The following is a 25,443-nucleotide window of genomic DNA, read 5'->3' on the forward strand; positions in this document are numbered from 1 at the left end:
GGCTCATTAATGGGATGTGTATTTCAAGGTTGGGGCCCAGGAGACTTTGGCGGGGGGGGGGGTGCACTGGGAGAATGGTGCTATCTCTCTTCTCTGTACCCCATACCCAACCAGTCCCTGCACACCCTTATCTGGCTCCAGTGATTGGCTGAGACACCTTTCTGATGGTCACCATTATTCTGTTGGTGGGGCTGTGATCGACACTGGACTGGCTGTTTAAGGAGTGGTGCTGGCCACAGGGGTGTTCCAGCGGAAGTGGTTTATGCCTGAACTGGGTGCTCTGTAGCCTTGCCTGGATGGGCAGTGAGGTCCATCTGATAGTCTTTTCTGTCCCTTCCTAGGTGTGGGCTGATAGGCAAGTCACAGGTAGCTTAAAGGGTCAGTTTGGTTTGCTGTCTTCCCTGCATGGCTGACTCAGGTTTATGAGGGTCAGGTTCAGTGGTTGCTGTGAGTCAGCCCAAGTTGAGCCTTTGACCTCCTCTAGATGTGGCTGGAGTCCTTTCAGGGTGGGGCCAGCCAGGTGGAGCCCAGGACTTCAGACCCAGGTGTCTTGAGCACCGCCTCCCTATGTTTAACCAAAAGGGTGTTGCCGGTACCCTGAGCCTTTTGCCAGCATTGCTATGGGTTGTTTCCAGCCTGTACTTTGGGCTTTCACCTGCCCAGCAGGCAAAGACATCCAAGAAATCTGGCCCTAGGGTGAGGTGAATGGGGAGCGGTAATGGGGCATCTATATCTCCTCCCTAATTAACTGAGCCGAGAAGGGAAGAGGCCGCCTGGTGTTACAGTTGGCTCCTTACCTCTCAGGAGCTTGTGAGTGGTTCTGGGAGGAAGGGCTAGATCCCTTTTGTGGTTAGGAAATAACGTGTGGAGAACTTGCAATTCATTCTTGTGCTAGGGTTTATGGGGGTGGGGGCAAACCTGGAAGACACTTCTGGGGTTCCTGCATCCCAACTTCTGGGTGTCGCGCCTTCCCACAGGAGCTTGCTGTCACTGGAGAGAGGGCTGAGGATACTGCGGGGTGCCCTCCTTGGTGTCCCCCAGGATCTGATCGTACTGCCTTGGCAGAAGGTGTACCTGGTGGACCCTTGAGCTGTGGGAAGGGAAGCAAGGACAATAGGCCTCCTTGCTACAAAACCAGGGTTTTTATTTGTGAAGGAGAACAGGCTGGGATCAAGAGAGCTATGATTCCTTCAAGGCCCTGGGTGAGAGAGGAGGCTGTTCCTCAGCTTCCTGGGGAGGGGTGTCGGGGTCCCTGGGGCTCTGCTGACCTGTGTCCAATCATGATGCCTATGCTGCCCTGTGTCTTGCAGGGCCCGGCACCTTTGGTGGTGGTAGTGGTAGGGGGTTTGGGCTTTCCCTGGGAGGATGTGGGGCAGAGTGAGGGTGTGGCTAGTGGCACTGTGCTAGAGAAGGAGACATCTTGCCAGAGAGAGGGGTCTGGGATACCCTGGTCACTGGAGATCCCAGAGCAGGGTCTGGCTGAGCTCTGGCTGCTCTAAGGCTCCCCCTTTAGGGCGACAAGGGTGTTCCGGAGAATCAGGGTGCTGGCCTGCAGAGGAGAAACAGGTCCTTGAAGTACTCTGCTCCTTGAGTCAGGCTGCCATTCTTTCTGCACTGTAGATACCCCCTTGCTCCCCACACCCCTGCTCTGTGCAATAACAGTTGCTGTTAATTGGGTCTTCCTACCGAGAAGGCATGGGTCGTGAGCCAGGGAAGCATGACCCCAAGCCTTAGCTGAGGCTGCTCTCATCCACACACGCACGCATGTACATGCAGACACCCACATATGCACATACACGTGTGCACATCCACACGTGCACGCACACCCTGGTGCCTGGGGGAGGGAGGGAGGTGGGAGGGCTCACCTTGGCGTGTTTGAGCTCCAGCTCTGCCAGCTCAATGAGATTCTTTCGAAAAGAGGAGACCCGGCGGGACTTGAAGTCCATGAGCTCTGGAGAGGAGGGGAAGAGGCATGGGAACCTGGGCAGGGCATGTGGCCCCAGGCTGGGGCCGGGGGGCTGCGGGCTCACCTTGCTTGGCGGAGTCGGAGAGGCGCTCAAAGCGTTGGCAGCACAGCTGCTGGTGGCTCTCGGCGGGGCGGACCTCCCGGTTCCTGGTGCGCGCCTTGTCCAGCGCCTTGTTGGCATTCTCGTAGTCGGCCAGTGCCCGCAGCCGCCGGTACAGCAGGTCCTAGGACCACGGGCACAGGGTCACTGCTTCCCTGTCCTGGCTTCCAGGCCTGAGCGTTGCTCTGGGGCTGCCTCTCACCTTTGCTGCCTGTGAGTCGCGCATGTAATACCTCAGCATGTCTGACAGCTTCAGGTCCTCGTCGGAAGCCACTCGGCCCTCCAGCTTCTGCATCAGAAAGGTGGGCACTGGGAAGGGAGCTTGTCAGAGGGGCAGCTAAGGGGTGGGAGGCACCGTTTCATGTAAATATCTAGCAAAGAGGCCTTAGGTAACTGTTCCAGGTCAGGCCTGGTGTTGAGGGGCGCAGGCCAGAGAAGGCTTCACAGAGGAAGTGGGATCTAATCTGGATCTCAGGGACTAAGTAAGAGCCAGACAGGGAGCCGAGGGCTTAGCAGCTGTGCAAACGCGGCTATGTGTTCAGGGAACCTTTAGTTCAGGGAGGGCACCTGGGCAAAGCAGGGAAGGGAGGCAGTGGCTGGAGCACAAGAGGCTGAAAGTGGAAGCTCAGGACTTTGGGAGCTTCCAGAAGGGGCAGGGTCTCTGAAGGGCCTTGAGCAGGGAAGAGATGCAGTCCAATAGACGTTTTAGGAAGACAGCAACACTCCAGTGACTTCTTGGGGGAAGAGTGGGGGATGTGTGTACCCAGGCAGTGTGCTGGCAGCTGGGTGCAGCCTGCCAGAGATTTGGGCACATCCTTGTGCCTCCCAACTCTCCCCTGCTGCACACACGCATGTACATGCGTGCGCACCCCCACACACACACACACGAAGCTGGATCCTTGTCTTCAGCCCAGCTCTCGTTAAACTAGTCTGGAGTGTGAGCCCAACTTGCCACTGGGCCCAAGTTATCACTGAACCCAGGATGATCCTGGAGCTCTTCCCTCTGCCAGGACTCATCTTCCCTGCAAAGATCACCAGGAAAGCTTTTGAGCACAGAAGGCAGTACTCACCCTCAGCCTTTCAAAGAGCTCTGCCAATTTGAGGAAGCTCCTAGGAAGTAGTAGGGAGGAGTTAGGGTAGGGGGCTGAGGAACAGCCCAAAGCCTATCTGTCTCAGCCCCTCCTTGAGAGTCTCCCTCTCGCCTTTCCCTCCCAACACCCTCCCCCAACAGGAGAGCCTACACCTCCCACCTAGAGCTGACAGTAGACATCTACAGAGTGACCCCTCATGGGAAGACATGGTATTACAGGCATAGGGAGAGGGTAGGGGTGGAGGGAGTCCTCACGTCCTTAGCTGGTTGACTTCCTGTGTTCCCAGACTGCTCAGCGCAGCTGAGATAGGGATATAATCATCTGCCAGGCCTGTTGGGGGAACAGCCCCCATCAGAGCCCCTACATCTGCACGTCAAGCCCTGGTGCCTGTGGCCACAGACAAACAAGGCATGCCCTGCTCTCTTCTCTCCCCCAAGGAGTTGAACCACTGGGGAGAGGGGCTGTGGGATCCAGGACCCCTTGGACCTTGCGTACACTTGTGGGCACGCATGACGCGGTCGGCCCGCAGGCAGGCATCTCGGATACGGGTGTGATACTCCAACAGGAAGGTCCTCTCATGCTCAAAGAAGTCATCCACCTCCTAAGGGAGCCAGGCAGGACCCCATTTACACTGGGTCACCAAGGAGCTTGGCAGCACAGGCACGCAGGGTTGGCAAAATCTCCTTCCAATCCAGGCCAGGCCCCACCAGTGGCTTCCTTCCCACACCCAGCCTGAGCCTCAATCCGTACTGTGGACTTGAGGTGCTGGACTGAATCTGGAGAGGAGCTCCAGGGGTTACCTTGAGCCCTGACATGCCCGTGATGAGGGCTTCATCCGCAGACTTCACGATATTCCTCAGAAACCCTCCGAGGAGCTCCTTCCTGTTCTTCCCCCGGACACTCAGCTGAGGCACACAGGGAGGGTATGATGCTGGGGTGGGCGTTCTCACCTCCCATGCCGAGTCACAAGCCACTCACGGAGCTGTGACACAGGCTTGGGCCCACTGGGGCCCCTTCTCCAGCCCTGCCACCCCTGGGTGCCTCCCCACCCAAGCTAGACTCCGGCCCCAGGGCCAGGGATTCGGCCCAGCTCACATCCTGTCCATATTCCAAAAACACAAAGAAGTTGTGGTCTCGACGCAGGGTGGGGTGGGCCGCCAGGCGCTGTAGAAAGACTTCGTGCATCGCAACTGTCTTCTTAAAGATGGCCAGGTACTCCCTGCGAGAGTGGCAGCGGCTCACGGGCCCTCCTCAGCCCCCATCATCCTGCCTGCCCCCTTTCTGGGGTCAGAGGTCAGGGTCTCTAGACATTCATGGAGGGATAGCTGGCGAAGATAGCTGGGGAGGGCTGGGAAAGGAGGGGGCACTCACGCTTCCAGCTCCTGCTTCATCTTGGCAAACTCTTCCCGAGTGACAGAGCTGTCCCCCTCGCCCAATTTCTGTAGCTTTTCCCTTGAAGCCTCAAAGTCTGGCCTCGGAGGGGCTGGGGGGATCTGCTCAAAGGAGGGACGGAGCTAGGAGACCTCTCACTGCCGAGACGGCCGCCATAGCCTTTGGTCCTCACCCAAGTGCTCTGCCTGTCCCTCCCAGCCCCTGCCCGGCCCCTCCTCACGATGAGGCCGGCGTACTCCTCGTTCTCCACGTAGGCGTCATGCAGCCAGATGAACTCCTCGTGCTGCCGCACGACTGAGAACTCGGTCTGGGCGAAGTGAGGGAGGCAGCTCTGGAAGCAGGAAGGCCGTCTGAGGTACCCTCTCTGCCCCAAGCCCTGCCTCAGCAAGTCTCCTGGGCACCCACTTTTGGGCCCCCCTCATCCCACATCCCAGGGAGGACCAAGTTAGAGCTCAGGTGTGCGTGATTTCATTTAGAATCGTGGATGGGGATGATTAGGACTCGGGGCCTCAGGAAGAGGCACCCAGAGCCTAGTTAAGATGCTTGCTTTCCAGGAAGGGCTGAGGGCAAGTGCCAGGTGGAGGAACAGTGCCCACAGGCTGTGTTGGCACATGCCTACCACCCCTGGGGGATGCCTCCTGCGGGCAGCCACCAGGACCTTTCCTCGAGCCCCGCACTGCCTCACCTTGGTTTGAACAGTGAATTTCACCTTGTCCCGCTCACTCACTGCGTCAGAGATCTCCACCTGTAAGGAGCTGTCTCCCTGCAGATCCACCGATGCACAGGAAGGCTGCGGAGGAGGGGAGGTCTCTGGCCTAGCTGAGCATGGCCCCTTTGCCCTTCCTCACCCTGCAGGCCTTCTGGTCCACCTGCAGAACCCTCTTTAGCAGCACTGCTTCAGCAATGCCCCAGGTCACCAGAGAGGGGTCCTGATAAGGCACTGACCTGAGCTTTGCAACTGCCAAAACATTTTAACCCTCCCATCCTTGGAGGCAGCCAGAAAGCTTCCCGTTTGACAGATATTGAAGCTGAGACAACCAGAGATGGCGGCCCATTTGCAGCTGGTCTAGTGATGTCTCCTTCCCGGATGGAGATCCCTGCATCTGTCCCCTCTGCCTGGCTGTCCGGCATGAAGGAATTGACCCTGAGGTCACTGGTCACTGTTTACAGGCTTATCTCTACATGGTTTCTCCCTCTTTTTTTTTTTTGATAGTGTCTTGCTCTGTCACCCAGGTTGGAGTGCAGTGCCGTGAGGGGAAGTAAATTGTCTAAGGTTATGCAGCTGCAAAGCGACGGTGCCAGGTCGAAACCCAGTTGTTGTTTTTGTTTGTTTGCTTGTTTTTTTTAGACGGAGTCTTACGCTGCCCAGGCTGGAGTGCAGTGGAGCGATCTCCACTCACTGCAACCTCCATCTCCCGGGTTCAAGCGATTCTCCTGCCTCAGCCTCCCAAATAGCTGGGACAACAGGCGTGCACCACCATGCCCAGCTAACTTTTGTATTTTTAGTAGAGATGGGGTTTCACCATGTTGGTCAGGCTGGTCTCAAACTCCTGACCTCAAGTGATCCACCTGCCTCGGCCTCCCAAAGTCCTGGGATTACAGGCATGAGCCACTGTGCCCAGCAAAACCCAGTTTCTTAATTTCCAACCCCATGTACTTTCTCAGTTACTTGCCCACCCCTTCCCCAGTCGGCTACTCAGGCATCCCTTAACCAGGGCTTCAAGTGAGTTGCGTGAGACATTTTCACCTCTTTTGGGGGGGGGTTGCCAAAACCATTCCATTTACTACTTTTTTTTTTTTTTTTTTTTTTTTTTTGAGACGGAGTCTCGCTCTGTAGCCCAGGCTGGAGTGCAGTGGCCAGATCTCAGCTCACTGCAAGCTCCGCCTCCCGGGTTCACGCCATTCTCCGGCCTCAGCCTCCCGAGTAGCTGGGACTACAGGCGCCCGCCACCTCGCCCGGCTAGTTTTTTGTATTTATTTTTTATTTTTTATTTTTATTTTTATTTTTTTTTGAGACGCAGTCTCGCTCTGTCACCCAGGCTGGAGTGCAGTGGCGCGATCTTGGCTCACTGCAAGCTCCGCCTCCCGGGTTCATGCCATTCTCCTGCCTCAGTCTCCCGAGTAGCTGGGACTACAGGCGCCCGCCACCACGCCCGGCTAATTTTTTGTATTTTTAGTAGAGACGGGGTTTCACCGTGGTCTCGATCTCCTGACCTTGTGATCCGCCCGCCTTGGCCTCCCAAAATGCTGGGATTACAGGCGTGAGCCACCGCGCCCGGCTTTTTTGTATTTCTTAGTAGAGACGGGGTTTCACCGTGTTATCCAGGATGGTCTCAATCTCCTGACCTCGTGATCCACCCGTCTCGGCCTCCCAAAGTGCTGGGATTACAGGCTTGAGCCACCGCGCCCGGCCCCATTTACTACTTTTGATGCCAAGAGGCAACAGCTTACATGCAAAGCACGTGTATTTCTTCAAGTGAAAAGATCAACAAGACACCAAGCTACTAGCTCATTCTTGCATTGAGTTATTCAATATGTATTTATTTATTTTTGAGATAGGGTCTTGCTCTGTCACTCAGGCTGTAATGCAGTGGTGCCATCATAGCTCACTGCAGCCTCCAACTCCTGGGCTCAAGTGATCCTCCTGCCTCTGCCTCCCAGGTACCTGGGACTACAGGCATGTACCACCATGCCAAGTTTTTTTTGTGTGTTTTTTTTTTTTTTTTAGAAACAGGGTCTTGCTCTGTTGCCCAGGCTGGTCTCAAACTCCTGGGCTCAAGCAATCCTCCCACCTCAGCCTCCCAAAGGGCCGGAAGCAACATGCATTTATTGAATACCTACTGTGTCCACACCATAGTGCCAAGTGATATTAGGGGGAAGAGAAGAGGCTTAAGAATCACTCTGCCTTTCAGCATTGCTCACCAGTATACAAGAGGCACCTGTCCCACCTCTCAATCTGGAGGCCTCCTCGCTCTCTCCTCTCTCTGATTTTGGCACACTTTGGAGATGGTCCCTGAGATGGGGCTTGGTGATATGTGGGTCCAGAAACAGGCAAGACCTTGCCTGATGGTGGCCCATCTGCAGCTGGTCTAGTGATGTCTCCTTCCCGGATGGAGATCCCTGTATCTGTCCCCTCCGCCTGGCTGTCCGGCATGAAGGAATTGACCCTGAGGTCACTGGTCACTGTTTACAGGGTTATCTCTACATGGTTTCTCCCTCTTTTTTTTTTTGATAGTGTCTTGCTCTGTCACCCAGGTTGGAGTGCGGTGCTGTGATCTCGGCTCACTGCAAACTCTGCCTCCCGAGTTCAAGAGATTCTCTTGCCTCAGCCTCCTGAGTAGCTGGGATTACAGGCGCGTGCCACCACTCCCACCTAAATTTTGCTCGAGCCCAGGAGTCTGAGACCAGCCTGGGCAACATGGTGAGACACCCTTCAACGCCCACCTCCACAAAAAAACTTTAAAAATTAGCTGGGCGTGGTGGCACATGCCTATGGTTCCAGCTACTTGGGGGGCTGAGGTGGGAAGACTGAGCTTGGGAGGTGCAGGCTGCAGTGAGCCAGGATCTTGCCACTGCACTCCAACCTAGGTGACAGAGCGAGGAACTGTCTAAAGAAAACAAAAAAAACAAAAACAAAAAAAACTAAAGCTAATTTTTTTTTTTTTTTTTGAAATGGAGTTTCGCTCTTGTTCCCCAGGCTGGAGTGCAATGGTGCAATCTCGGCTCACTGCAACCTCGGCCTCCCCGGTTCAAGCAGTTCTCCTGCCTCAGCCTCCCGAGTAGCTGGGATTACAGGCATCCACCACCACGCCTGGCTAATTTTGTATTTTTAGTAGACATGGGGTTTCTCCATGTTGAGGCTGGTCTCGAACTCCTGACCTCAGGTGATCTGCCCGCCTCCACCTCCCAAAGTGCTGGGATTACAGGCGTGAGCCACCGTGCCCAGCCTGGCCTATTCTTGTCTTTTTTTTTTTTTTTTTTTCCCTTTCGTGGAGAACGGGGTCTTGCTATATTACCCAGGCAGGTCTTGAACTCCTGGGCTCAAGCTATCCTCCCGCCTCTGCCTCCCTGAGAGCTGGGATTACAGGCGTGAGCCACCGTGCCCGGCCAGGCCTGGCCTATTCTTTTTTTTGAGACAAAGTCTCACTCTGTCACCCAGGTTGGAGTGCAGTGACGTGATCTCAACTCACTGCAACCTCTACCACCCAGGCTCATGGGATTCTCCTGCTTCAGCCTCCTGAGTAGCTGGGATTACAGGCGCACACCACCACTTCCAGCTAATTTTTGTATTTTAGCAGAGATGGGGTTTCACCATGTTGGCCAGGCTGGTCTTGAACTCCTGACCTCAGGTGATCCACCCGCCTTGGCCGCCCAAAGAGCTGGGATTACAGGTGTGAGCCACTGAACCCAGCCTATTCTGGCCTGCCTATTCTTGAACTTCACAGAAATGCAGTTATGCATTGTGTATTCTTTTGTGCCCCTGTTCTTTAGAGAGCTCTCTCTATGTTGTTGAGTGGAGAAGTAGTTGTTTTCATTGCTGTGTCTTATTTCATTACATGATTAGATCATAATGCATGTATCTACTGTTGATTATAATTTGGATTATTTCAAGTTTTTGGCTATTATGAATAAAGCTGCCATGAACAATTCTTTTTTTTTTTTTTTTTGAGACGGAGTTTTGCTCTTGTTACCCAGGCTGGAGTGCAACGGCGAGATCTCAGCTCACTGCAACCTCCGCCTCCTGGGTTCAAGCAATTCTCCTGCCTCAGCTTCCCGAGTAGCTGGGATAACAAACACGCGCCACCATGCCTGGCTAATTTTTTGCATTTTTAGTAGAAACAAGGTTTCATTACGTTAGCCAGGCTGGTCTCAAACTCCTGACCTCAGGTGATCCACCCGCCTCGGCCTCCCAAGGTGTTGGGATTATAGGCGTAAGCCACCGCGCCCGGCCGACTTTATTTATTTATTTATTTATTTATTTAATTATTTATTGAGACAGAGTCTCGCTCTGTCACCCAGGCTGGAGTGTAGTGACGCGATCTTAGCTCACGGCAACCTCCACCTCCCAGGTTCAAGTGATTCTCCTCAGCCTCCTGAGTAGCTGGGGTTGCAGGCGCCTGCCACCATGCCTAGATAATTTTTGTAGAGATGGGGTTTTGCCATGTTGGCCAGGCTGCTCTTGAACTCCTGACCTCAAGTGATTCGCCTGCTTCGGCCTCCCAAAGCGCTAGCATTACAGGTGTAAGCCACCGCATCCAGCCATCTTTTGAGGACTTTTGACCTAAGTCCCCATTTCTGTTGGGTATGAGAAGTGCTTGTTCACAGGGAAGGCATATTATATGTTTAAAACACTTTAGTAAATACTGCCAAACAATTTTCTAAGGTGACTAAACCAATGTACACTGCCAGCAGCACTGTGTATGAAAGTTCCAGTTGCACTACATCCTTGCCAATACTTAAGAGTTGTTAGTCATTTTATCTTTCTCTCGCTCTCTCTCTCTTTTTTTTTAAAGAAATGGGGTCCCACTAGTGTTGTCCAGGCTGGCCTTGAACTGGGCTCAGGCAATCCTCTGGAGTAGCTGAGAGTTGCTTTTGTGTACACGTATCAATTGACCGATTAAGTATGATAAACTTTGGACTCTCTGTTCCATTGGTCTATGTTTGTCCTTATGATAATATCTCACTGGCCTGATTACTGTAATCTGACAGGTGAGACTGGAAATCAGACAGTGTAAGGCCTCCACCTTTATTCTTTTTTTTCAAAATCATTTTAGCAATTATAGGTCCTTTATATTTCTACACATACTCGGCTTGTTAATTTCTACCCCTAAAAAACGTACTGGGATTTTTATTGTGATTGCATCGAATATACAGATCAGTCTGGGCACAAACCACTGTGACGGCTCGGAATTGTTAGTCTTTTTTACTTCCACCCTGTTAGTCAAGGCATGGTAATTGTGCATGGGAGTGTAACTGGTATTACCTGGTGAGGAATGATGTTGAGCGGCATTTTCTGTATTTATCAGTCATCTGCATATCTTCTTTTGTGAAGTGCCTGTTCAGTTCTCTGATTCTTTCCAGCCACCTCTTTGAAAGATCAGATTATCTGTTTTTCAGTAATTTGTAGGAACTCAGTTCCTGGGGACAAGTCCATTGTTGATTATACGTTTTGTCAGTATCTTTTCCTAGTCTATAGTTTGCCTTTGACTCTCTTAATGGTTCAAATGTTACAAGCTCAACATAAGAGTCCTTTATTTCTATGGTTAAGGCTTTTTATGTCCTGTTGAAGAAATCTTTGCCTACCCCAAGGTCATGAAGATATTCTATTTATTTTTCTAGAGGTATTACAGTTTAAGCTTACACTTGAGTCTATAATCCATTTTCTTTTTTCTTTTTTTTTTTTTTGAGACAGGGTCTTGCTCTGTCGCCCAGGCTGGAGTGCAAATGATTCTCTTGCCTCAGCCTCCTGAGTAGCTGCGATTACAGGCACCCGCCACAACGCCCAGCTAATTTCTGTATTTTTAGTAGAGATGGGGTTTCACTCTTTTGGCCAGGCTGGTCTCAAACTCCTGACCTCAAGTGATCCACCCTCCTTGGCCTCCCAAAGTGCTGGTATTACATGTGTGAGCCACCCCACCTGGCTATGATCTATTTTCAATTCATTCTCTTCATTTTAATTTTAATTTTTCTTTCTTTCTTTCTTTCTTTCTTTCTTTTTTTTGAGATGGAGTTTCACTCTTGTTGCTCAGGCTAGAGTGCAATGGCAGATCTCAGTTCATTGCAACCTCGGCCTCCCAGGTTCAAGCAATTCTCCTGCCACAGCCTCCTGAGTAGCTCAGATTACAGGTGCCCACCACCACGCCCAGCTCATTTTTGTATTTTTAGTAGAGATGGAGTTTCACTATGTTGGCCAGGCTGGTCTCGAACTCCTGACGTCAGGCGATCCACCTGCCTTGTTCTTCCAAAGTGCTGGGATTACAGGCATCAGCCACCGTGCCTGGCCTAATTTTAATTTATTGAGATGGAGTCTCGCTTTGTCACCCAGGCTGGAGTGCAGTGGCGTGATCTTGGCTCACTGCAGCCTCCGCCTCCTGGGTTCACACGATTCTCTTGCCTCAGCCTCCCAAGTAGCTGGGATTACAGGTGTGCGCCACACGCCTGGCTAATTTTTGTATTTTTAGTAGAGATGGGGTTTCACCATGTTGGCCAGGCTGGTCTCAAACTCCTGACCTCATATGATCCACCTGCCTCAACCTCCCAAAGTGCTGGGATTACAGGCATGAGCCACCACGCCTGGCGATTTTCAATTTGTTTTGAATATGCAGTGTGAGGTATGGGTTGTGATTCATTGTGCCATGTGGCCAGCTATTTGAGCACTATTTGTTATAAACATTTTCCTTTTGCTATTGAATTGCTTTGGTGTACACATATCAATTGACCTATTAAAAGTGACAGGCCGGGCGCGGTGGCTCATGCCTGTAATCCCAGCACTTTGGAAGGCTGAGGTGGATGGATCACGAGATCAGGAGATTGAGACCATCCTGGCTAACACGGTGAAACCTCGTCTCTACTAAAAATACAAAAAAAAAAATTAGCCAGGTGCGGTGGCGGGCGCCTGTAGGGCCAGCTACTCGGGAGGCTGAGGCAGGAGAATGGCATGAACCCGGGAGGTGGAGCTTGCAGTCAGCCAAGATCTTGCCACTGCAATCTAGCCTGGGTGACAGCATGAGACTCCGTCTCAAAAAAAAAAAAAAAAAAAAGAGTGTCACTCTTTGGACTCTCTGCTATGTTCCATTGCTCTAAATGTTTATCCTTATGATAATATCTCACTGTCTTGATTACCGTAACTTGACAGGCGAGACTTGAAATCACATAGTGCAAAGCCTCCAACTTTATCCTTTCTTTTCAAAATAATTTTGGCTATTATAAGTCCTTTACATGGCCGGGCGCGGTGGCTCAAGCCTGTAATCCCAGCACTTTGGGAGGCCGAGACGGGCGGATCACAAGGTCAGGAGATCGAGACCATCCTCGCTAACACGGTGAAACCCTGTCTCTACTAAAAAATGCAAAAAAACTAGCCGGGCGGGTTGGCGGGCGCCTGTAGTCCCAGCTACTCGGGAGGCTGAGGTAGGAGAATGGTGTAAACCTGGGAGGCGGAGCTTGCAGTGAGCTGAGATTCGGCCACTGCACCCCAGCCTGGGCGACAGAGCAAGACTCCGTCTCAAAAAAAAAAAAAAAAAAAAGTCCTTTACATTTCTACAGATATTCTGCTTGTTAATTTCTACCCCTAAAAAACGTACTGGGATTTTGATTGTGATTATATCAAATATATAGATCAATCTGGGAAGACTAGATCTCTTTGTAATTTTATAATTTATAATTTTTAATCTTCCAATCTAAAAACATGTAATATCTTTCCAATGATTTAGGTCATCTTTAATGTTTTGTAGTTTTCTGTGTAAAGGTCTTGCATGTCTTCTGTGAGATTTATTCCTAGGTATTTGATGATTCTCTTTTTTCTTTGCTTTTCATTTTTATTTTATTTATTTATTTTTTTGAGACAGAGTCTTGTTCTTGTTGCCCAGGCCAGAGTGCGATGGCATGGTCTCGACTCACTGCAACCTCTGCCTCCTGGGTTCAAGCGATTCTCCTGCCTCAGCCTCCCAAGCAGCTGGGATTATAGGCGCCCTTTCTTTGCTTTTTAAATTATATTTTTAAAAGTTTCATCTTCTAATTGTATACAGAAAAACAATAGGCTGGGCATGGTGGCTCATGCCTGTGAACCCAGCACTTTGGAAGGCTGAGGCAGGAGAATCACTTGAGCCAAGGAGTTCAAGGCCAACCAGGGCAACATGGCGAAACCCCAAGTCTACAAAAAAATACAAAAATTAGCCTGGTGTGGTGGCAAAGACATGTAGTCCCAGCTACTTAGGAGGCTGAGGCAGGAGGATCACTTGAGCCCAGAAGGTCAAGGCTGCAGTGAGCCATGATCACACCATCACACCACTGCACTCCAGCCTGGATGACAGTGCGGGTCTCTGCCTCAAAACAAAAAAAACAAAAAAAAAAAAAAAAAGAAGAAGAAAGGAAAAAAGGCCGGGCGAGGTGGCTCATGCACTTTGGGAAGCCAAGGCTGGTGGATCACCTGAGGTCAGGAGTTTGAGACCAGCCTGGTCAACATGGTGAAACCCCGTCTCTACTAAAAACACAAAAATTAGCCAAGTGTGGTGGGGGGGCGCTTGTAATCCCAGCTACTCAGGAGGCTGAGGCAGGAAAAACCCTTGAACCCGGAGGCAGAGGTTGTGGTAAGCCGAGATCGCCCCATTGCACTCCAGCCTGGGTGACAAGAGTGAAACTCCATCTCAAAAAAAAAGGAAGAACAAAAGAAAAAAAATCATACATTTTTATATATTTACTTTGTGTCCACGCAAATTTACTTGTTAATTTTAATAAATTTTTTAACTATCTTGCTGAACTCACTCACTTATTAATTTAATTGTTTGTGGATCCTTTTTTTTTGTTTTTGAGACAGGGTCTTGCTCTGTCATCCAGGATGGAGTGTGGTAATGCCACCTTGGCTCATGGCAGCCTTGAACTTCCAGGCTCAAGGGATCCTCCCACTTCAGCCTCCTGAGTAGCTGGGACTACAGGCATCTGCCACCATGCCTGGATAATTTTTGTATTTTTCGTAGAGATAGGGTCTCACTATGTTGCCCAGGTTTGTCTCGAACTCCTCAGCTCAAGAGATCTCCTAAATTAGGCCTCCCAAAGTGCAGGGATTACAGGTCTGAGCCACCTTCCTGGCCAGTTCTTTTGGATTTCCTACATATATAGTTCTATAATCTAAAATGATGACAGTTTTAGTTCTTCCTTTCCAACCTTTATTTCTTTTTACCACCTTATTATACTCACCAGGACCTCCAGTACAATGTAGAAGTGATGATATGATGACATGTTCCTAATCTCAGAGGGACTGCATTTAAAATTTAACCCCAAAGTGTTTTTAGATATATATTTTTTAATCAAGGGTATCTTAATGAAGCTTAATGGAACTCCCTGCTATGCCTAATTTGATGAGAGTATTGATTTTTATCAATCGTTTTTCCCTTGATTGAGATAATCATATGGATGTTCTTGTCATCTGTTTATGTGCTGAATTTCATTTGATTGATTTGCAAATGTTAAACTACCTTGCATTCCTGGAAGAAGGCCTTGTTCATGAAGTGTTATCCTTTTGTATATTGCTTATTCAGCTTGATAATTTTTTTTTTTTTTTGAGACAGGGTCTTGCTCTGTCACCCAGGCTGGAGTGCAGTGGTGTGATTATGGTTCACCGTAGGCTCAAACTCCAGGGCTCAAGCAATCTTCCTGCCTCAGTCTTCCAAAGTGCTGGGACTATAAGCATGAGCCACTGTGGCCAGCCTCAACCTTTTTCTTTTTTTAATTTTTGAGACAGAGTCTCACTCTGTTGCCCAGGCTAGAGTGCAGTGTTTATGATCACAGCTCATTGCAGCCTCAACCTGCTGAGCTCAAGTGATCCTCCTGCCTCAGCCTTCCAAGGAGCTGGGACTACAGGCATGTGCCACCATGCCTGGCTAATTTTTTTTTTTTTTTTTTTTTTGAGACAGAGTCTCACTCTGTCACCCACGCTGGAGCGCAGTGGCATGATCTCGGCTCACTGCAAACTCTGCCTCCCAGGTTCATGCCATTCTCCTGCCTCAGCCTCCCGAGTAGCTGGGACTACAGGCGCCCGCCACCACACCCAGCTAATTTTTTGTATTTTTAGTAGAGACGGGGTTTCACCGTGTTAGCCAGGATGGTCTCGATCTCCTGACCTCATGATCTACCCGCCTTGGCCTCCCAAAGTGCTGGGATTACAGGCATGAGCCACCACGCCCGGCCAACACCTGGCTAATTCTCAATTTTTCTGTAGAGATGGGGGTCTCTCTATGTTGCCCAGGCTGGTCTTGAACTCCGGGGTTCAAGCAATCCTCCTGCTTCAGCCTCCCAAAGTGCTAGGATTATAATCATGAGCCACTATGCCTGGCCCCCAGCTGCAACTTGATATTTTATGATTTTTGCCTCTATGTTCATGAGAGATATTAACGTGTATTTTTCCTTTCTTGTAATGTTCCTAACAATTTTTTTATTGTGATAAAATATACATAATATAAAATTTACCATTTTAATCATTTTTTTTTTTTTTTTTGAGACGGATCCTCACTCTGTTGCCCAACTAGAGTGCAGTGGTACAATCTTGGCTCACTGCAACCTCTGCCTCCTGGGTTCAAGTGATTCTCGTGCCTCAGCCTGCAGAGTAGCTGGCATTACAGGCACCCGCCACCATGCCCAGCTAATTTTTGTATTTTTAGTAGAGATGGGGTTTCGCATGTTGGCCAGGCTGGTCTTGAACTCCTGACCTCAGGTGATCCACCTGCTTCAACCTCCCAAAATGTTGGGATTACAGGTGTGAGCCACCGTGCCCGGCCCCATTTTAACCATTCTTAAGCACACAATTCAGTGGCATTAAGTGCATTCACATTGTTGTGCAATCCTCACCATCTGTATCTCCTCTTGACAGATATTAGTATCAAGGTTATGCTGTCCTCCTAAAATAAGACAGAAACTGTGCCTTCTGTTTTTTGGAATAATTTATATAAAAATGATATTTTCCCCTGTAATGTTTTGAAGAATTTACATGTGATTTTATTTGTGCTAGAAAGATATTTTTGGAAATATTTTAAATTACAGATTAAATGTCTATAATATGTATAGGACTACATAGATTTTCTATTCTTGCTTCAGGTTTGGTAAGTTGCCTTTTTCAATAAATTTGTCCATTGCATCTAAATTACCTAATTTGTTTGCCAAAAACTTGTTCATATCTACTCCTTCTTTTTTTGTCTGTAGTATTTCTAGTGATGTCGCCTTTATAATTCCTGAGAATGGTAATTAGTATTCTTCTCCTTCCTCTCCATCTCTCTCCTGCTCTCTCAATCTCTCTTTTGTCAGTCTTGCTAGTTTATTAATTTTATTAACATTTTCATAAAACCACTTTTGGCATTATTGATTTATTTTCCCTATTGGTATGTTTATTTTCTATTTGTTGACTTCTTCTTTTTTTTTTTTTTTTTTTTGGTTTGTTTGTTTAGTAGAGAGGAGGTCTCACTATGTTGCCCTGGCTGGTCTCAAACTCCTACTCTCAAGTGATCCTCCCCTTTTCACATTGGCCTCCCAAAGGGCTGGGATTACAGGCGTGAGACACTACAACCGGCCTTTGTTGATTTGTGTGCTTATCCTCTTATTCTTCTATTTTCTTTTTTTTTTTTTTTTTTGAGACGGAGTCTCGCTCTGCCGCCCAGGCTGGAGTGCAATGGCCGGATCTCAGCTCACTGCAAGCTCCGCCTCCCGGGTTCACGCCATTCTCCTGCCTCAGCCTCCCGAGTAGCTGGGACTACAGGCGCCCGCCACCTCGCCCGGCTAGTTTTTTGTATTTTTAAGTAGAGACGGGGTTTCACTGTGTTAGCCAGGATGGTCTCGATCTCCTGACCTCGTGATCCGCCCGTCTCGGCCTCCCAAAGTGCTGGGATTACAGGCTTGAGCCACCGCGCCCGGCCTATTCTTCTATTTTCTTAGGGTTTAACTTGCTCTTCTTTTTCTGACTTGTTGAGAATGAATGTATCATTAATTTCTCAGCCTTTCTTGTTTTCTTTAATTTTTTTTTTTTTTTTTTTTTTTTTTTTTTTTTTTTTTTTTTTTTGAGACAGAGTCTCACTCTGTTGCCTAAGCTGGAGTGCAGTGGCACAATTTCGGCTTACTGCAACCTCCACCACCCAGGTTCAAGCGATTCTCCTGCCTCAGCCTCTAGAGTAGCTGGGACTACAGGCGTGTGCCACCACGCCCAGCTAATTTTTTTTTTTTTTTTTTTTTTTTTTTTTTTTTTTTTAAATACGGAGTCTCGCTCTGTCTCCCAGGCTGGAGTGCAGTGGCGCGATCTCCGCTCACTGCAAGCTCCGTCGTTTCCTGGGTTCACACCATTCTCCAGCCTCAGCCTCCTGAGAAGCTGGGACTACAGGAGCCTGCCACCACGCCCAGATAATTTTTTGTATTTTTAGTAGAGACGGGGTTTCACCATGTTCGCCAGGATGGTCTCGATCTCCTGACCTTGTGATCCGACCGTCTTGGCCTCCCAAAGTGCTGGGATTACAGGCATGAGCCACCGTGCCTGGCCATTTTTTTTGCATTTTTAATAGAGACGGTGTTTCACCGTGGTGGCCAGGCTAGTCCTGACCTCAGATGATCCACCTGAGCCTCAGCTGCTGCTGCTTTTTTTTTTTTTTTGGAGACAGAGATCTCGCTCTGTCTCCCAGGCTGGAGTGCAGTGGCGCGATCTCTACTCACTGCGAGCTCTGCCTCCCGGGTTCACGCCATTCTCCTGCCTCAGCCTCCCAAATAGCTGGGACTACAGGTGCCCGCCACCACGCCTGGCTAATTTTTTGTATTTTTAGTAGACATGGGGTTTCACCATGTTAGCCAGGATGGTCTCAATCTCCTGACCTTGTGATCTGCCCACCTCGGCCTCCCAAAGTGCTGGGATTACAGGCGTGAGCCACTGCACCAGGCCCACCTCAGCTTCTTAAAGTGCTGGAATTACAGGCATGATCCACCACGCCCGGCCAAAATTTTTTTTTTTTAGTTACTTATTTTCCAGCTGGATGCGGTGGCTCACGCTATAATCCCAGCACTTTGGGAGGCCGAGGCTAATGGATCACCTAAGGTCAGGAGTTCAAGACCAGCCTGGCCAACATGGTGAAACACTGTCTCTACTAAAAATACAAAAAAATTAGCCAGGTGTGGTGGCGCACAGCTGTAGTTCAGCTACTTGGGAGACTGAGGCAAGAGAATCGCTTAAACTTGGGAGGTGGAGGTTGCAATGAGTTGAAATTACACCACTGCACTCCAGCCTGGGCAAGGAAGTAAGACTCCCTCTCAAAAAAAAAAAAATAATAATAATAATTACTTATTTTCTTTAGTGTTGTATACTCAAGGCTTTCTTCTTTTCTTTTTTTTTTTTTTGAGACAGAGTCTTGCTCTGTCACCCAGGCTGGGGTGCAGTGCTGAGATCTCAGCTTGCTGCAAGCTCCGCCTCCCAAGTTCATGCCATTCTCCTGCCTCAGCCTCCCGAGTTGCTGGGACTACAGGCGCCCGCCACCATGCCCGGCTAAGTTTTTATATTTTTAATAGAGATGGGGTTTCACTGTGTTAGCCAGGATGGTGTCGATCTCCTGACCTCGTGATCCGCCCGCCTCAGCCTCCCAAAGGGTTGGGATTATAGGCGTGAGCCACCGCACCCAGCCGGCTTTCTTCTTTTCTAAAATATGCATGTAGTGGTATACATCTCCCTCTGGAAACTGTGTATCTTATGAGTTTTGATATGTCATATTTTTATAATCATCAATTTTAAAATATTTTCTAATTTCCATTATAATTTCTTCTTTGACCTATGGGTTATCTAGAAGCATGTTGCTTAATTTCCAATAGTTTGGAATCTAGTTATGTTTTTGTTTTGATTCCACATTAATTCTGGGTCAGAGTGTACAATCTATATGATTTCAGTCTTTTAAAATTTATTTATACTTGCATTATAGCTCAAGGTATCATTTATTTTGGTAAATGTTTCACGTGCATTTGAAACAATATATTTTCTGCAGTTGTTGGGTACACAGCTCTACATAAGTCAATTAGATCAAGTTGATTAATCATGTTATTTAAATCTTCTAAATCCTTACTGATATTTTTGTCTGCTTGTTGCAACAGTTGTTGAGAATTGTGTTAAAATTTCTAACTGGGCTGGGCATGGTGACTCATGCCTATAATTCTAGCACTTTGGGAGGCCAAGGTGGGAGGATCACTTGAACTTAGGAATTGGAGACCAGCTTGGCCAACATAAAAGACCCCATTTCTAAAAAAAAATACAATTACTTACTATTTAATTGTAGGTTTGCCTATTATTCCTTTTAGTTCTGTCATCTTTTATTTTGCATATTTTGATGCTATATTATTAGGTTCATATAAATTTAGGATTTTTCTGTGGAATGAAATCTTTCATCATTATAAAATGTCCCTTTTTATTTTATTTTATTTATTTTTTGAGATGGAGTCTCACTCTGTTGCCCAGGCTGGAGTGCAGTGGCCGGATCTCAGCTCACTGCAAGCTCCGCCTCCCTGGTTTATGCCATTCTCCTGCCTCAGCCTCCCGAGTAGCTGGGACTACAGGAGCCCACCACCTCACCCAGCTAGTTTTTTGAATTTTTTTTAGTAGAGATGGGGTTTCACCGTGTTAGCCAGGATGGTCTCGATCTCCTGACCTCGTGATCTGCCCATCTCAGCCTCCCAAAGTGCTGGGATTACAGGCTTGAGCCACCGCCCCCGGCCAAAATGTCCCTCTTTATTTCCCTTTTCTTCCTCCCTTCCTTCCTTCCTTCCTCCCTCCCCTCCTCTCCCCTCCCCTCCCTCCCTCCCTCCCTCCCTCCCTCCCTCCCTTCCTTCCTTCTTTCTTTCCTTTGACAGAGTTTCACTCTCATCACCCAGGCTGGAGTGAAATGGCGTGATGTTGACTCACTGTAACCTCTGCATCCCAGGTTCCAGTGATTCTCCTGCCTCAGCCTCCCGAGTAGCTGGGATTACAGGTGCCTGCCACGACGCTTGGCTAATTTTTGTATTTTTAGTAGAGACAGGGCTTCACCACGTTGGCCAGGCTGGTCTCAAACTCCTGACCTCAGGTGATCTACCCACCTTGGCCTCTCAAAGTGCTGGCATTACAGGCATGAGCCACTGCACCCGGCCATCCTTCTTTATTTCTAGTATTCTTCTTTCTTCTCCTCCTTCTTCTTTCTTCTTTCTTCTTTTCTTCTTCTTCTTCTTCTTCTTCTTCTTCTTCTTCTTCTTCTTCTTCCTTCTTCCTTCTTCCTTCTTCTTCTTCTTCCTCTTCCTCTTCCTCTTCTTTCTTCCTCTTCTTTCTTCCTCTTCTTTCTTCCTCTTCTTTCCTCCTCCTCCTTCTTCTTCTTCTTTTTTCTTCTTTTTTGAGAGAGAGAGTCTTGTCCTGTTGCCCAGGATGGAGTGCAGTGGCGTGATTTTGGCTCACTGGAACCTCCACCTCCTGGGCTCAAGACATTCTCCTGCCTCAGCCTCCTGAGTAGCAGGGATTACAGGTGCATGCCACCAGGCCCAGCTAATTTTTGTATTTTTAGTAGAGATGGGGTTCCACTGTGTTGGCCAGGCTGCTCTCGAACTCCTGACCTCAAGTGATCAGCCTAACTTGACCTCCCAAAGTGCTGGGATTACAGGTGTGAGCCACTGGGCCTGACCCTTTTTTTTTTTTTTTTTTTTTTTTTTTTTAAAGACAAGGTCGGCCGGGCGCGGTGGCTCAAGCCTGTAATCCCAGCACTTTGGGAGGCCGAGACGGGTGGATCACGAGGTCAGGAGATCGAGACCATCCTGGCTAACACGGTGAAACCCCGTCTCTACTAAAAAAAATACAAAAAACTAGCCGGGCGAGGTGGCGGGCGCCTGTAGTCCCAGCTACTCGGGAGGCTGAGGCAGGAGAATGGCGTGAACCCGGGAGGCGGAGCTTGCAGTGAGCTGAGATCTGGCCACTGCACTCCAGCCTGGGCGACAGAGCGAGACTCTGTCTCAAAAAAAAAAAAAAAAGACAAGGTCTTACTCTGTGTCCCAGGTTGGAGTGCAGGGACACAATCACAGCTCACTGTAACCTCAAACAATCCTGAGCTCAAGCAATTCTCCCACCTCTGCCTCCCACATAGCTGGGACCACAGGTGTGCATCACTATGCCCAGCTCTCACACATTTATGTCAACCTTTCTGTGTCCTTATATTTAAAATATGTATCTTTTAACAGACTCTAGTTGTTTTTTTCCAAAATACAATCTGACGATGTTTTTTTTATATTGGAGAATTTAGTCCATTCATAATTATTGTAATTACTGATGTAGCAGGCTAGCAACTTGTCACCTTGCTTGTTGCTTTCTCTTTGTCCCATCTGTTTTTATTCCTGTATTCTTTCTTTCTTGTCTTCTTTTGAATTATTTAAATAGTATTTTATATTATTTCTTTTATTTATTTATTTTATTTTATTTTTTAAATTTAACTTTAAGTTCTGGGATACATGTACAGAATGTGCAGGTTTGTTACATAGGTATACATATGCCATGGTGGTTTGCTGCACCTATCAACCCGTCATCTAGATTTTAAGCCCCACATGTATTAGGTATTTGTCCTAATGCTGTCCCTCCCCTTGCCCCTCAGTCCCCCACAGGCCCCAGTGTGTGTTGTTCCCCTCCCTGTGTCCATGTGTTCTCATTATTCAACTCCCACTTATAAGTAAGAACATGTGGTATTTGGTTTTCTGTTCCTGTATTAGTGTGCTGAGAATGATGGCTTCCAGATTCATCTACGTCCGTGGAAAGGACATGATATCATTCTTTTTTTTTTTTTTTTTTTTTTTTTTTGAGACGGAGTCTAGCTCTGTTGCCCAGGCTGGAGTGCAGTGGCGCAGTCTCAGCTCACTGCAAGCTCCGCCTCCCGGGTTCATGCCATTCTCCTGCCTCAGCCTCCCGTGTAGCTGGGACTACAGGCGCCCGCCACCTCACCCGGCTATTTTTTTTTGTAGTTTTAGTAGAGACGGGGTTTCACCGTGTTAGCCAGGATGGTCTCGATCTCCTGACCTCGTGATCCGCCCGCCTCGGCCTCCCAAAGTGCTGGGATTACAGGCGTGAGCCACCGTGCCCGGCGATATCATTCTTTTTTATGGCTACATAATATTCCATGGTGTATATGTGCCACATTTTCTTTATCCAGTCTATCATTGATGGGCATTTGGGTTGGTTCCAAGTCTTTCCTGTTGTAAGTAGTGTTGCAACAAACATATGTGTGCACGTATCTTTATAGTAGAATTATTTATAATCCTTTGGGTTTATTTATTTATTTTTGAGACAGAGTCTCGATCTGTTGCCCAGGCTGGAGTTCAATGGCGTGATCTCGTTTCACTGCAACCTTTGCCTCCCGGGTTCAAGTGATTCTCCTGTCTCAGACTCCCAAGCAATTGTGATTACAGGTGCACACCACTATGTCTGGCCAATTTTCTGGATTTTTAGTAGAGATGGGGTTTCACCATGTTGGCCAGGCTAGTCTCAAATTCCTGACCGCAAGTGATTTGCCTGCTTTGGCCTCCCAGAGTGCTGCGATTACAGGCTTGAGCCACCATGCTTGGCTAGTATTTTATATTATTTCATTTTCTCCTCTATTATATTTTTGTTTATATATTCTTTTTTTTTTTTTTTTTTTTTTTTTTTTGAGACGGAGTCTTGCTCTGCCGCCCAGGCTGGAGTGCAGTGGCCGGATCTCAGCTCACTGCAGGCTCCGCCTCCCGGGTTCACGCAATTCTCCTGCCTCAGCCTCCCCAGTATCTGGGACTACAGGCGCCCACCACCTCGCCCGGCTAGTTTTTTGTATTTTTTAGTAGAGACGGGGTTTCACCGTGTCAGCCAGGATGGAGTTTATATATTCTTTTAATGTCTCTATATTTAAAGGAAGATCTTAGAGAAGGCAATACCTAACCTAGAGGATAAGTATTGGTAGTGAACTTTCAGAGAGTATGGCTCCTGCAAAGGCTGGGGGGTGCATCCATCTGTTCAATAGCTCAGCACATCCTCAGAACATACAGCAATAATAATATAACAGTAATAATAATATAATGGCTAACGCTTATGTTGGCCCTTACAATATGCTAGGCACGACTCTAACCATTTCATATATATGCCCTAAGCATTTTATATATGTTAACTCCTTTAACCATGAAGATGAACATAGATAAACATTGAAGCAGACCATTCTGTTCCATGCTTTGTGTCTCTCAGCCCCTCTTGTCCCTCCAAACCACTTGAACCTCGCTCCTCATTTCTTGGCTTCTCTGACACTCCCAAGGCAGCCTCTCCCACTTGCCCCAGAACCCAAACACATGCAGTTTGGCTAACTGGTGCAGCAGGTTCCCTAGTCCCCAGCCTCCTTCCTGCTGCCTTAGTATTTCTGCTCTGACCTACACTGCTTGGTAGCTGCTTGAGGGAGATGGGCCTCAAAGGTGAACCACAGCTGCTCCATCCTCATCCTTAGCCATGGCCCACTGTGCATATGCCTCCATCTCCCAAAAGGGTGCACCTCTCCATGCTCTAACCATCCTTGGCACAACGTGGATACTCAACTCTTTGCTGAATGAAGTCAAAAGGAAGAAATAGTCTTATGATTATATGAACTCAGAACACAAATGAAGCCATTAGGGCTGAACAGGATTCTCTCGCCTTGGGAAAGGAGAAGAGGATGCCAGCCTCTGCTCAATCCCTAACATCCTGCCCTTCTCCCCGCCCCCACCTCCCACCCCCTACCCCCATCAAGCCAGCATGAGTTGGTCCTGGGGAGGGTAAGAGTGACAGTGACGGTCCCTTTCCATCTGTCAGGACAAAGGCAAAACCCCGCCTCCCTTGGCATCCTCATCAGTCCCCACACAGGTGCCACAGAGGCTACCCACTCCCTTGCTCAAGTCTCCCTTCTCTCACTTGCACAGACACATACACACAGAGACACATGGGCACACACACACGCAGACACGCGAGACAAACACAGACACAGGCACACACAGACATATAGAAACACACACAGATACACAGACACACCAACACACAGACACACATAGACACACACAGATACACAGACACACACGGACACAAACACACACAGACACACGGAGACACCCACAGACACATGCAAACACACAGATCCAGAAATACACAGACACACACACAGACACACGCAGACCATACACACACACACACACAGACACCCACAGAGATACACACAGAGACACACACACAGACATAAAGATGCACGCAGACCATACACACACACACACACACTCAGACACAAAGAGACACAGACATGCGCAGACACACACAGACACATGCATGCACAGACACACACATGCACACGTGCACACACACAGACCATACACACAGACACACAGACACAAAGACACACGCATACCATACACAGACACAGACACACACACACAGACATGCACAGACACACACAGAGACAGACAGACATGCGCACACACACACAGACCCACACGGACGCACACGTGCACACACACCGACACACGTAGGCCATACACAGACACGCAGACACACAGACACACAAAGAGACACACAGACACAAAGACATACACAGATACACACAGACACACACAGACATATGCAGACATATGCAGACACATCGACATACACACACAGACACACAGAGACACACACATGCAGACTATACACACACACACACACACACACAAACACACAGAGACAGCCAACCACACACACAGACATACACACACCACCGCATGATTGGGCATCACGGGCTCTCATGGAGAGAGGGGAGGCTGGGGGTGGGGGTGTTCTTCATCCTTTCTCTACCTTGCCCTCCTTCCCAGCCTCCGCATGCGTCTCCATCGCTCTCCTGGGCTGCAGCACACACGGCTTCAGCGTCCGGCCACTGCCTGCGTGCTCCCGCAGGTCGTCCCCGTAACTCGCCCAAGGAACCGACCGAGTGAGTGTGCTCTCAGCTGACGAGGACGCTCTCCCCCGCCCGGCCAAGGAGTCTCCTGGAGTCGGGGGCGGTTCCCACCGCCTTTCCCTCAGCCGCGCCTTTCGATTGGGTACCGGGGCACCGTGCGTGACACCATTGGCTGCAATGTCTGTCGTTCTTGTCCCAGGCCCCAGCTTTTAAGGGGCACGCGGCACGGAGAGTGGTCCGGTGATAGGCTACAGTGTGGGA

General features: G+C 48.8%; 1 protein-coding gene across 7 annotated transcripts; it reads right to left on the reverse strand.

The window, feature by feature from the left end:
* Nucleotide 1: 1 nt before the first annotated feature.
* SNX32 (sorting nexin 32) lies at nucleotides 2–25,252 on the reverse strand. 7 transcript variants are annotated; one of them, XR_012423078.1, is made up of 15 exons: nucleotides 25,083–25,252; nucleotides 5,277–5,339; nucleotides 4,770–4,880; nucleotides 4,529–4,650; nucleotides 4,253–4,376; nucleotides 3,958–4,062; nucleotides 3,653–3,758; nucleotides 3,412–3,487; nucleotides 3,137–3,176; nucleotides 2,269–2,355; nucleotides 2,031–2,190; nucleotides 1,866–1,951; nucleotides 1,447–1,549; nucleotides 919–1,090; nucleotides 2–565 (listed from the first exon to the last, which is right to left on the reverse strand). XR_012423078.1 is itself a non-coding variant. In XM_005577234.4 (13 exons), exons 1-13 carry the CDS (start codon nucleotides 25,116–25,118, stop codon nucleotides 1,496–1,498), a joined length of 1,170 nt encoding a protein of 389 aa, XP_005577291.1. In that variant the 5' UTR covers nucleotides 25,119–25,252; the 3' UTR covers nucleotides 1,124–1,495. The 7 variants fall into 7 exon arrangements, 5 of the variants coding, with proteins under 5 accessions (XP_005577291.1, XP_065384009.1, XP_005577288.1 ...); XR_006692354.3 differs by having other exon boundaries at nucleotides 5,235–5,339; XM_005577234.4 differs by lacking the exons at nucleotides 2–565; nucleotides 919–1,090 and having other exon boundaries at nucleotides 1,124–1,549.
* Nucleotides 25,253–25,443: the final 191 nt, after the last annotated feature.

Source organism: Macaca fascicularis, chromosome 14, assembly GCF_037993035.2.
Source record: "Macaca fascicularis isolate 582-1 chromosome 14, T2T-MFA8v1.1".
Lineage (NCBI taxonomy): Eukaryota > Metazoa > Chordata > Mammalia > Primates > Cercopithecidae > Macaca > Macaca fascicularis.